Source organism: Lissotriton vulgaris, chromosome 8, assembly GCF_964263255.1.
Source record: "Lissotriton vulgaris chromosome 8, aLisVul1.2, whole genome shotgun sequence".
Classification (NCBI taxonomy): domain Eukaryota; kingdom Metazoa; phylum Chordata; class Amphibia; order Caudata; family Salamandridae; genus Lissotriton; species Lissotriton vulgaris.
This window is the reverse complement of record NC_141696.1, coordinates 1,168,578,430-1,168,591,986: the sequence shown is the minus strand read 5'-3', so window position 1 is coordinate 1,168,591,986 and position 13,557 is coordinate 1,168,578,430. Positions and strand designations below refer to the sequence as shown.

Here is a 13,557-nt window from a genome sequence, read left to right as displayed (position 1 = left end):
CCTAATCCTGATAACTCCCTTTTGGCCGTCCCAAGCCTGGTTCCCGACAGCCCTGGAACTAGCATGCGACATTCCCTTTCTCATCCCAGCCTCTCCAGGCCTGGTCTCAAACGCAGACGGGGAAGATCACCGTCTTATTCTCGAGGGGAATTTGAACCTTCTTGCCTGGAAAGTGTCAGGCAATCTAACGAGCTGTCTGGACTTTCGTCGACAGCTCTCTCTCTCCTCGGAGAATCTTGGGCACCTGGGACACACCTTAGATACAACAGCATTTGGAAGAAATGGTTTCATTGGTGCCTGGAAAGGAGTCTGGATCCCGTGGAGACTCCTGTTGTGAATATCGTTAATTTTCTGGTCGAACAATTTGACAGAGGCCTTTCCTATCGCTCTATTAACTGCTTCAGATCCGCAATCTCCGCTGGTCACGCTCCTATCAACGGTAAATCGGTAGGTAAAAATCCTATCATTTGTAGGGTCCTCAAGAGTATAAGACTAAGGAGACCCCCTAGGCCTAAATACCAGACCCTTTGGGATGTCAAGTGCATTTTAGACCTTTTTTGTTCCTGGCCAGATAACTCTTCCCTTAATAGAAAGTTTCTCTCCTTTAAGCTTGCTACACTCTTGTGCTTAATTTCCTGTAGGAGGGTTTCTGACGTCAGAAGTTTAGACATTTCTAATAGATGTTATGATATGTTTGGTGTCAAGTTCGAATTACTTAGAAGAACCAAAACGATGTCAGATTTTATCTTCTATCCTCGTTTTGACACCTTACCTAAACTTTGTGTGGTTGCTTGCATGAAAGAATATGACGCTAGGATGTCTCTCCTGCGCCCCAATGGCGCAAATCAACTCTTAGTTTCCTTTGTGAAACCTTTCAAACCTGTCTCTTCCACCTCCATTGCTAGATGGGTTAAGTCTACCATGAAGCTCGCTGGTGTTGACCTCTCTAAGTTCCAAGCTCATTCTGTCAGAGGAGCTATGGCCAGTAAGTCCTTCTGGGCAGGTGGTAAGTTGGATGATATTCTGAAAGCTGCTGACTGGTCAAATGCTAATACCTTTGCTCGTCATTACTGTAAGCCTATCGAGCATATGTCTGAGGTGGTCCTTCGGGGCTACGAACATGCATAATGTAGCCTCCGGTCTTGTAATGAAATTGCGATTCTCCTATTAACATGACCAGAGAATCTGGATTTCATTAAAGACACGGAGGCTGACATTATCCCTCCCTCCTCCCTTTCACGACTTGAAGGGGTATTACTTCTACATCTTTGATGTATTGTATTTGTGCATGATTTTAAGATTTACTTCAATTGATTTTAATCCTTGTTATGACCATGTGATGAATTTACTCTTCAGGCTCTTGGTTCTTACTCATCTCTTTCTTTCAGGCAACTCCGTTTAACCGGCTGGCCTTTGACTTGCTGAAGTTCCTTCCTTGATGTTTCATCTCACGAAGTTGTTTCCCGTTACCGGATCTCTCAGTTCCTTTTGAAGTTCTTCCTGCTGCGATTCTTTTAAAAGAGGCAGATCATCTCCTAGATACATCCTTTGTTATGACTCTAGAACTTTATCCTTTGTGATGTAGTGCGGCTGTGTGAGTTGCTATTAAAGGATAAATGCATAATGTCAGCCTCCGTGTCTTTAATGAAATCCAGATTCTCTGGTCATGTTAATAGGAGAATCGCAATTCTTGGTTCATTTGTCTAGTCCTCTACATAAAACTGTTTTAAAAAACATTGTCCACTTTAATCAATGTTCTTGTTTTTTTCAGTTAAGAAATGGATAAAGGAATTGTAAACAGAGGCTCAGGTACCCCCCGATTTTACATTTTCTAAAAATGTTATGTAAAAACATATTTATTAAGTAGGCAGGGTGGGAGGCATCAGGGATATTCCATCAAATTATTGCTTATTTTCTCTTGTTTCTGGTAGCTTTTTAGTATGGCAACAGACCTAGAACTTACAGGGGCTTAAAGCTTGCCCATTGCTCAAAAATTGTTTGGATTTATTGTCACTCATTTCCTTGGTCCTTATTAAATGGCTTTTCTTTTACCAGCTTGCTCGTTTGTTTGTCCTTCCCATGGAGCATTGGCTTCGATTGGCTGGCTTGTATTCTTCCACTGCTCACTTTTAGGGAAATTATTTTTATTTTAGAATAAGCACTCCACGGGAGTGCATGTGTTTTCCAGATCCCTTGTGTGCTTCTCCTCCCGCAAAATAATCCTCCAAGTGCTCCAAGGTTCGCGCATTTAGCAAGATTTCTCTCATGTGCTTTTCCCCTGTAAAACTCCTTCTCTCCCACAAACTCAGGGTTGCTTTCTCAACCGTGTACTTCTACTCTCACTCCGTGCTGCTTTCCCCCAAGTTCATCCAAACCCAGCGGTGTCCCCACAACCTTCTCAGTTGCCCCCGGTTGCACGGTCATTTTTTTGCATATTTTTTGGGTTGAGTTGGTGTGCCAGGCAGAAAATTGCTTTCTGTTCCTCTGTCTTAAAAAACTCTTTTGTGCAACTACTTTTAATTTTTTTAATTTACAGATTCATGGGTTCATTAAAAGGTGCTGGGGGAGAGAGGTAGGAACCAGGCTGGGATTGCTGCTGTTGTCTCTACCTTTAAATAATAAAGTGTTTCCACACTACTACTTTTTCATTTTGTTGTTTTAAATCGCTCCATCTCGGATCAGTAAATTAAAAAAAAATGCAGCCTGCATGATTTTGCAGGTTCCCATGTCTAATGACACATGCACATGCTTATAAATTACTTTCTCGCTGCAGTTTTTTAACGTCTTGATTCCTTTTAAATTTTGCCATGCTGCACGGAAGCAAAAGCTTGTTCGGATGTGTCATAAACTCACAACTGACAGAGAAGACAGCAAAGAGGTAACATTAACATCTTTTTTTTGCAAATAAATGTATACTTCCATTTCACATTTACAAAGACAGCATATTGCAAACATTTCAAAACTGGAAAATGGATGTTATGGTATTTCTTACACTATTTGGAAGTAAAGCACAATGTTGCTTTGGGAAGCAGTTACAGCATGTATAAGGGGGGAGCCCATTTTAGAAATTGTTAGAAACAACAAAGAATGAGATAAGATACATAATTATAATAATCAACTCAGAAAAGTGGAATCAAAACACTGTCCTGAATTTGGCTCAATTAATAATAGGAAGCTGGAAGGCCTAAAAGTTAACAATGGCACCAGCCCTATTTGTCTAATCATGATGTTTTACGTTGGATTTGGATATAATTCAGTGGTTTGACACTTGAAATTCTTTTAGGAATAGAGAGGCTGGGCATTGTTTGATAATGAAATCTAGACAACAGATTAAGGTAGCAACCTGACTACTTAATATCTGCAACTAATAATTATGATTGCCTGAGACATTCGTAAACTCTTGTAAGCAGCAGTCCCCTAGAGGTCATTTTGACTTTTTAAAAAATATGTTTTATATAGCATCAGTGTTTTGCTTTCAGGCTCCTAAATACACTTGAGGCCCTAGGGAAAAAACAGAGGAAATCTTGGGGTGGAATGAGAGTAAAGATGTAGAAGGTGAGAGGAAGGTTGATATAGTTTTGGAAGTAATTGAAAACCACAAACAAAGGGGACATATCTGAGTGTGCTTGGCGATAACGGAACACCTTTTAGCTATTTAAGAGCTCTTTGAGATCATAAATACAAACACCTGTTATTTATGGCCAATATGTTCCAAAGAGAAACTTGCACTTCACAAACAAACATTGTTGCGTAATAGGCTTAATTTACATGTTGTCTTCCAAAAAAATCAGAAATGTGATTCAGAATAGTTAATCCGATTTTTGAGCAAATGACCAGCTTTTTAGAATTCACAACAATTTGAGACATACTCTTGGGAATTGAAAAATATTGTGGATTTTTAGAGTAGTCTCATGAAGGATTATTTTTGCATATGAAAGTGTAGCAAATGAAGAAAAGTGACAGAAAAGTGCTATTGCTCTTGACTTTTTTCTATGGTTCTTATCCACATGGCAAATAGTTTTACCAGGAGATACACCCCCATCCCCTGTAAATGTGTACCCTTCCCATACCCACCACAATAACAAATGTATGCTTTCCCTTGACATGAGTAAATGTACACATTGGTTTCAGAGTTAGAAACTGCCAGCAATTTTGGAAAATCCACCAACTTGCAAATTTGTAGGTGTTCACTTGCTTTTGCTGGTGGACCCCCGCCAGAACACCCATCCTTATAACTAGATTTATCCAAACACAAATCTAACCATATCAGCAGAATGTGAGTGTCAGCAAATTCCAGATGTGGTTCTTTGAATCAATAATTTGTTTGTTTCCCTCTCAAACTTTTTTTGCACATCTAAGTTACAATTAGGTACATACAACCTTTATGAATCTGGCCCTGCTTGATTGTTTATTCTAGAAAGGCATTTGTCAGCACAAGAAAATAACAGATATACTTTACAAGCCTCGGTTGTCCTTTCATTAAATTGGTGACATGATAACTGTCTCTACCATATATTTCATGGGAATAGGGTAGGTATGATGGTCCCTTCAGTCAGCATGGACCATCCTGCCATAAACGGAACATGACTGAGCTGGACTTACACCCCCTTTCTCTTTAATGGCAACAGGTTCTTTATATTTGATGTGAACAGAAGGTGGTGAAGGCCAAGAAGAAGGTGAGGTTTGATGGTAAAGTGAGAGTTATGGTTTTAAAAGTGTTGAAAGCATGGTGGTTTTCGTCAGAATGACAAACGTGTGTCAGTAACATAGCTACTGTGATGCCAAAAAGGCCAGACATAATGAAAATATAATTTAAGCAGCAGTTACAATTGTATTTCCATATCTAATTTATTGCACTGCAACCCTTAAATCCGGTTGTAGTATAGTATTGTAACTTTATTACCATGTTCTCCTGCCAGAACCCCCCCACCCACCCCCTACCAAGATGAGACGGGGCACCTGCTCTCCCTGCTTGAAAGCCAATTGGGTATTATAGTACAGGGCTTTAATGATATCCTAAACAACCTCACTACACTTCACAAGCCCTAAAAAAACACTGTAGTCCCACCATCTCCAACCACACACACCAAAGACTCCCCAAGGCTCCGTGACCCAGTTGGACCTCATCTTCCCTCTCGAGCCATACAATAAGGCATAATAGAACTTTGAAAGCTATGTCCTCGGAGGAAGTGACCGAGATGGCCTCCTCTTACACCACCCCTTCTACTCACATCCCTCAATCCTCGATTCAGGTAATCACTGGATTCAGAAGAGATCACTCCACCTCAAAGCCGTCTAGACCCCTAGCCTCTCTCATCAACATCCCCACTGAACCCCTAAGAAAAACAAGCATTGGAAATGCAATAGGTCTCGCATTAGGAAAGTTTGAGCAATTGGTATTGTAAAGGACACTTTTTTTATTTATGTGTTGGTTTTGAAAATAGCAAAAGTAATACTTTGTCAGTTACAATGTCAATAGTTTTAACTTTCGCAAATGTGACACCTATAGCATTTGTAATGCAATGTGTGTTGTCTTTACGTGACTTAGATGTATTGATATTGCAAATAACAATGGCTTTTAATTTTGTAAATAATTAATACTTAAATAAAATTTACTGTAATTTATAATGGCAATAGCTTAAACGTTTGTAAAATAATTTTGTGAAGATTATGTTCAGTGTATTTTATTGTGACGAAAATCCAAGAACATTGCATTTGCACCTGGTGGTGGATTTGGTGGTGGTGGGTGTGGTGGATGTGGTGGTGGATGCTGTGGTGGATGTGGGTGTGGTGGATGTGGGTGTGGTGGATGTGGGTGTGGTGGATGTGGGTGTGGTGGATGTGGTGGTGGTGGATGTGGTGGTGGTGGGCGTGGTGGTGGATGTGGTGGTGGAGTTGTTGGACATAGGGGGTGAGGTGAAACCCAGGGATAGGGCAGGGATGAAAGAAACATCAGTATGCACATGCGTGCACGGTCCACTCGCGCGAGCCACCTTCTGTGTGCACGGAGGTGACGTGCGCATGAACGCGCCTCAGAGAAATAGGAGGCCTCTTGGTTTCTGGTGCGACCACGGCTGGGCTGAGTAGAGATACATATATATATTTTCTTGTGGAAGTACACATGGCATAAAAGTCAGCAAGACCTATTTTTGTCGTGGAATATTGGCATCTGTAATTTTTAGAAATGTAGTCGGGCGGTATGGGTAAAATACAAGTACTAGAACGTAAATGAAGGCTGGACGATTACAACAAATTGTACATGGGGGTGGGACAATTTGAGATTTCTCAATTTGTTGCAAACACTTCTTCTAAAATAAACACCCCTCCCCCCACCCCGTTGGCAGAGTTTGGTGACTGCACTCCAATAGTGTATTCAAACTGCTAACAAGTATTTCAGTGATTTCCGAAATAATTTAAGGACGATCCCCTACATCGGCAGTTTACGTCCTAAAATGTTAAATATCAAGATCCACTAAAGATATGTTGAACACGAACAACGAAGGGGTAAGTGTTACAAAAACATGAGTCGGCATTTTTTGTCCCACAGTTGGACCTTCCAAGGGGGAACAGCTGGGAACTCCGGCTAAAGTGACACATACTTAAGGCACCAGTGTCGCTGCAGGCTGATTATCAGAGGAGTGAGTCAACCCACACCTGCAGACACAAATGGTCAGAGTCAGAATACTGTATGAAAAATGTGGGCTTTTCTCTCCACGTGAATAAATCCGGGGTTAAGCTCCGTACATGCTTCGGCATTGACAAGCTAATTGCTTAACTGGCTGACTGTTTTTGCATTTAAATTCGTAAAAACAGAGACATCTTCCACAGGAATTCGCGGCTCCCGGTGACACCACCAGTTATTGTTCTTGGGGCGTGAGCCATCGAAAAATCCTTTCAAATGCGGAGAGGGCAAAAATCCCGGACTATAAGTCATAAACAACAAACAAAGAAAGCTGTTAAACATGCCTCTGTGGCTCCTGTGAGGATTAAAAAAGAGAGTTCCAGACAATTCCCCGGATAACAAAATCACTTTGGAACTGATAGGTTTAACTGCGACATAGTTTAGCCACACATGAGACAAGGGGTGCACAGGCGGGAGTGAAGAGATAGCGGACAAAGTTGTATGTAAAACAAGCGGAAGGGATAGCAGGCTTGTTCCCCTGGTTAGGTGTTGTCGCAACAGGCCTGCATTGCTGTGGGTAGGGGGGAGGAGAAATGCGACGCGGCAGGCAGGGGAGGGGGCGGAGCGGGGGTGTGGGAGGAGGGAGAGCGGATTAAGGAGAGCGGGAGGAGGCAGCAAGTGAAAACGGAGGGCATTGCTGTGGGGAGGGGGGAATGTTAAATATCAAGATCCACTAAAGATATGTTGAACACGAACAACGAAGGGGTAAGTGTTACAAAAACATGAGTCGGCATTTTTTGTCCCACAGTTGGACCTTCTAAGGGGGAACAGCTGGGAACTCCGGCTAAAGTGACACATACTTAAGGCACCAGTGTCGCTGCAGGCTGATTATCAGAGGAGTGAGTCACCCCAAAACTGCAGACACAAATGGTCAGAGTCAGAATACTGTATGAAAAATGTGGGCTTTTCTCTCCACGTGAATAAATCCGGGGTTAAGCTCCGTACATGCTTCGGCATTGACATGCTAATTGCTTAACTGGCTGACTGTTTTTGCATTTAAATTGGTAAAAACAGAGACATCTTCCACAGGAATTCGCGGCTCCCGGTGACACCACCAGTTATTGTTCTTGGGGCGGGAGCCATCGAAAAATCCTTTCAAATGCGGAGAGGGCAAAAATCCCGGACTATAAATCATAAACAACAAACAAAGAAAGCTGTTAAACATGTCTCTGTGGCTCCTGTGAGGATTAAAAAAGAGAGTTCCTAGTACTCGTGAGTTGATAATGAAACAAAACTCCCACGCTAACCAGGACACGGCGGGCAGGGGAAGGGGCGGAGCGGGGAGAGGGGAGAGGGGAGACACGGCAGGCAGGGGAGGAGAGTAGGAGGAGGAGGGGGGAGGAGAGTAGGGGAGGCACGGCCTAGCGGCCGTGCAATCAAGAAGTGAGGGGGCGGAGCTGGGGGAGGCTGTGAGAGAGAGAGTAGGCAAGGCAGGCGGCTGGGGGCATGTGCACGCGCTTTTAAGCTCAATGCGCATGCGCATTGAGCTTAAAAGTCACGGGCACTGCAAGGAATCGCCACGATTCCTTGCAAGTTAGGTAAAGAGTGGTTAAGCCCCCATAGTCTCGCAAGCTCGATGCACATGCGCATCAACAGGCGAGACCTAAAAACCTAAAAAAGAGACAACCCCCTACCAACTGCATGCTCATAAACTGCAGATCAGCCACTAAACATGCCACAGAGCTAGCTGAATCCATCCTCAGACATGACATAGACATAGCCTTCATCACAGAGACCTGGCTAAATGACAGCTCACCTCCAATCATGGATACTCTTGTACCGCCGGGCTTCTCAACCATCAACAAAGACCGAAAAGACCAAAAAGGTGGGAGCTTACCAATCATTCACAACAACAACTTGTCTGTGACCGATATTGACACCTTCAACTATAACACCTTTGAATGCCTAACCGCCAACATTAACACCAGCAACAACAAAATACTAAACTGCCATCTCCTATACCATCCCCCAGGCAACATCACCTCGTTCACTGAACACCTGTGAGACCTGGTCACTCACTGCTCTCTCCGAAACAACAACAACCTAATTCTGGGTGACCCCAACCTGCACTGGAAGGATCAAAACAGCTCACCAATACAAAACCTGAACGAACTATTACATAGTAACAACCTTACCCAACACTGCTCAGAAGAAACTCATAACAAAGGGGCATACCGGATGCCATCATCGCCCAACGCGACGCAATAACAATAGACCACATCCTACCGGTCGACTGGTCAGACCACCACTTAATTCTATTCCACATCATGCAACCGATCATGTGCCAACCTCCCATCCAAGACCCCCCAACATGGATGAGAAACCTAACATAGATCAACATAGTCGACCTAGAAGAAAAAATAAGCACCCTCCTGCCCATTTCCCCAGACGGTCTCTCCACAACAGAACTCACATTCCACTACAACACAACTATGTCAACCATCTTAGACCAACTAACCCCCCTGAAACTGGAAAAAACAGGAACATCGCCTCCAGATCCTGGTTCAACAAGGATATTAACGATGAAAGGAGAAAACTTAGAGCTACAGAACGTCTATCGAGAAACAATCCCTCCACTAGCCTCTGCGAGCAACTCAAAGCATACCAAAGGAACTACAAAAAACATATCAACAATGAAAAAAACTACTTTTTCTGCACCGCCCTCAACAACGCGTAAAACAGGCCAAAAGAACTCTTTAACATCATCAGACAACAAACGCCCAAGACCTCCGCAACCCAAGTCCAGGCCTCCAAAGACCTGTGTAACAGCTTCACCAACTTCTTCAATGACAAAATCACAAAGATTGAGCTATCACTTGACATCAACCTCAATCCCTCCTGCAAAAACGTTGTCGAAACCACCACGAGCATGCTCCCCATGAAACCCTGGAAATCCTTCGACCCTTACCTGAAGCTGAGATTCTCAAACTGATCTCCTCCTCCAAGCCCACATCCCACATCCTCGACTCTGTACCCACCCAATTGACCAAGAAGCTGAAACTCTCTCTCGCTCCACTATGGTGCGAAATCATAAACAGCTCCTTGAAAACCAGCATCATACCAGACTGTCTCAAACTCGGCCAAGTCACGCCACTATTGAAAAAGCCAGGCCTACACACCAATGTTCTGAACAACTTCAGACCTGTTTCCAACCTTCCCTCCCTATCCAAAATCCTTGAAAAGTGTGTTTTCCTACAACTGACTCAGCACATTGACAACATCAAGCTGCTTGATCACCACCAATAGGACTTCAGAAAAGGCTGTAGCACCGAAACCGTGATCCTTAACATTGTGGATGATATCCACAAGTCCCTTGATACTGACCAATGCTGCCTAATCATCCTCCTGGACCATCAGCAGCCTTTGACACGGTTGATCACAATCTACTCATCAAGGCTCTCCAAGACCGAGCAGGTGCAGACGAGGTAGTCCTACAATGGTTCTCCTCCTTCTTACACAACCGCTCCCAAAGGATAAAAATCGAATCCTTTACCTCAGACCTACACCCTGTCAACGGAGGCATCCCTCAAGGCTCAGTGCTCTCCCCTCAACTGCTCAACATATACATGGAACACCTAAACACCATTCTCAAAAAAGCCAACATACCCTTCCAACTATACGTAGACAACACCCAGATCTACCTGGAAACCTCCTCCATCAACGAGACTCAACAACACTCTTACAGAAGTTCAACTTTGGCTATCAACAAAATACCTTAAACTCAATCAAGACAAAACCGAAATCCTCCTCATCTCCAACAAAGAAGCAAACCCGCAAATCATAGAGTGGCTGAAAGCAAGATGCTCTTAAAGGTAATCTCACCCTGGCTAACTCAGTAAGATCTCTAGGAATCACCCTTGACCCAAAACTGAATATGACCAAACACACTAAGATCTCTGTGAAGAGTGCCTTCCTCAATGTGAAACTTCTCAACAAAATTAAGCGCTTCATCCCGCCCTAGGACCTCAAACAAGCCATTCAATCACTGGTATTATCTAGACTTGACTATGGGAACGCAGTCCTCACCGTTACAGCTCGTTCCCACCTAGCTCCACTCAAAACAACTCACAATGCTGCTGCCAGAATGGTCACCGGAGCCAAGAAATATGACCACTTATCTCCCGCAATCAGAGAACTAAATTGGCTCCCAGTTGAAATACGTGTCAGCTTTAGAACTGCCTGCCTCACACACAAAGCCCTGCACACGGGTAACCGGAATACCTGGCCTCCAAACTCAAGAAAGCCAGCCAGACAAGAAACCTCAGGAGCTCCAACACCCTCTTATGCGTCCCTTTGAAAACACGCAAACAAAAAACCGCTGCACGATCCTTCGCTGGAAACGCACCCAAAATCTGGAACTCCATCCCTGCCGATATCAGGACCATCCCTTCCTTTATAAAATTCAAAAGACTCCTAAAAGACCTCTACCTCAACCGTGCCTTTCCGGACTGAAAACCTCCGCCAAAACACACAAGCCTGCACTCTGCAGCCACCTGACAATGTTTCAACACAACCTACCTCTTCCTGCACTTTACAGCCCCAATGTTCCACCAATATCTATGTATTTACTTTACCTCATCCCCGCTCCCCTACGCCCTCCTCGTTCCCTCCCTCTCCTGGAAGGAGGTTTAGCCCAAGACTCTGTGCACACATCGAGGCAGTCTCAGGACCTCGCTACCTCCATGACGCACAGCACAATGGACCTTTCGAACATTTACGCTTACCTTTGTCTCTTTTATGTGATTTCTTCCCTATTTCTGCTGTAAAGTGCTCCGATACCCTCGGGTCTGGCCAGCGCTATATAAAACCTCTTAAATAAAATAAATAAATAAATGTTCTCAGGAATAACGCTGTGATTGAATGCAGTGCAGTAACGGGGTAATTTTGTACTGAAGGCTAGCGTAAACACAGGACCAATAATTTTTGCCCTAGTGCATATCATGAGCTGAGTACAGTACGTAATGGCTAACGTTTTGCACATGACTGACACCATTTTTTGCATGTGGTATTGGTATGCACACAAATAAGAAAACAATTGGTTATTAATAGGCACAGACAATATTTCTGAGGATTGCTCACATTGTTTTAGCTATTGGAAATCGAGCACAAAGCAACTAACATTTAAGCCAATGTGTTTTTGCTCAACCTTTTTTCACTACGATCTAAAACAACCCTGCAATACTGCAAAGCACCTAAGCTAATTGAAAAGCAGTGGATCACACATACCACGCTATACCAGATATTATGGAATACAGAAACTGTCAAGTGATAAAGTGAAAGTGTTGATGATAACAATATGAATGAGCGTTAGGGACAGCCTTTCATTGTGGCAACTTTAAACATTGTCTCTGAACTTTCCTGTTTGTTTATAATCTTATTTTATCCGAAACATATCAATCCAGTTGAAAACTACCCGTCATAACTGCAAATGTCCCTATTCAATTACTTTTTGAAGAAGTCTATAGCAGGCAGCAAGTCAACTAAGACACCCGCCCCAAAGAGATCTATCTTATACAAGGTGACATTAACTCCACTGTTGTGCTGCGAATACTCTTTTAAGGAAGGACACGTATACCACATGATAGACAAGGGGGGAGGGAGGAGCTTGGTCTAGCGGCCATATTACGGTCAGGCAAAATGTGTTACAGAACTAAACGTCAGAATGTCTTAGAGTAAACATAGTAGGACGTCTGTGTTTATACAGCCATAAGAAGCACGTGTATCTCGGTCAGTGTGTGAACTCGCTTGCGAATTGCGACGTGTCAAATATACCTGTGGTCGTACTCAGCACCTTGACCTCGTGACGCTGAGGAGTCCAGGAGGCGGATGACAGGGCGCCCCGCCGCAGCAACACCTGGTTCAGAATGACCCTGACCCTCCTGGCTGCGGAGGGTCCGGCTGGGAGGCATAGGAGGGATTGCATTACGGGGGGCAGGGGCAATGGATGAAACTGAAGCGGGTAATTGAAGGACCCGAACACATAGGCTGCTGGTGACCCGCAGCCGGTACCTGTGCTGCTACTGCTAACGGGGGAAGCGGAAGTGAAGCATAAAGTCCAACCGGAAGCAATCCAGTCTCAGCAGCAAGCAATCCTTGTCCGAGGCAGTGTTGCAGTGACTCGAATATGCTCCAAACGGCAGTCACATTTACAAATACCAAACAAATTTGGTATTTCACTCACCATGAGTGCTCGCTCTCTGTAAATCCACGAGCGTTTTAGTTTGTGTAATTTTATGAGAAACGTTTTTTAAGTACTTTCAGTACCGTTGCGCATTTGCTCGGTGTGTGATAATTTATTTAATTATTAATGGGTTCATACTTTATTGGGTACAATATTTATCACCTAGTGCAAGTTTTGTCTTTGGAACGGGGCATTCTTCCCCTTCCTAAAATTAACAGGTTGCAAATAGAGACTTATTCGCATGGCACATCTGTTGGCAAACCGCTCTTATGCCATTTTCATACCTATATCTGAGAATAAGAGAGTTCCTTTTGTTTGCTCTCATTGCTAGAAATACAGCCAGCTTTACAGACAATGTTTCGTATGCTATGTGGGCCATAACGTTGACAACTGGGCTTAACAGGTTAGGTGAGATGTCACCAGTGGTGTATGCAGTGATGACAACTTCCTATTTCCTGCTGGAGTAATAGGGATCTTCTGAGAGACAGTTGGTTTAGCTGCACAAGAACACTTGGTCAAAAGCCTTCATGACTTAGAGGGAATACATGAGGCAAGGTTCTGGAGAACCTTGACTTACCTTCCCTCACAAATTTTCCGTTTTGACTTGCAGTAGTGAATTGTACGCTTTTTGGCTTTTGGAATCGAATTGCCCTCTAGCAGGAGGTAAAGAATGAGCTATTGGCGTGGTTGCATC

The 13,557-nt window shown here is 43.6% G+C and overlaps 1 protein-coding gene across 1 annotated transcript in view; it reads right to left on the bottom strand.

Moving 5' to 3' along the window:
- The window catches only part of VWA8 (von Willebrand factor A domain containing 8), a 1,363,176-nt gene extending 1,350,450 nt beyond the window's left edge, over positions 1-12,726 (bottom strand). The window contains exon 1 of the mRNA XM_086935029.1: positions 12,455-12,726. Within this exon, the coding sequence (XP_086791155.1) occupies positions 12,455-12,605 (151 nt within the window). The 5' untranslated portion in view covers positions 12,606-12,726. The remainder of the gene's footprint in view (positions 1-12,454) is intronic.
- Positions 12,727-13,557: the final 831 nt, after the last annotated feature.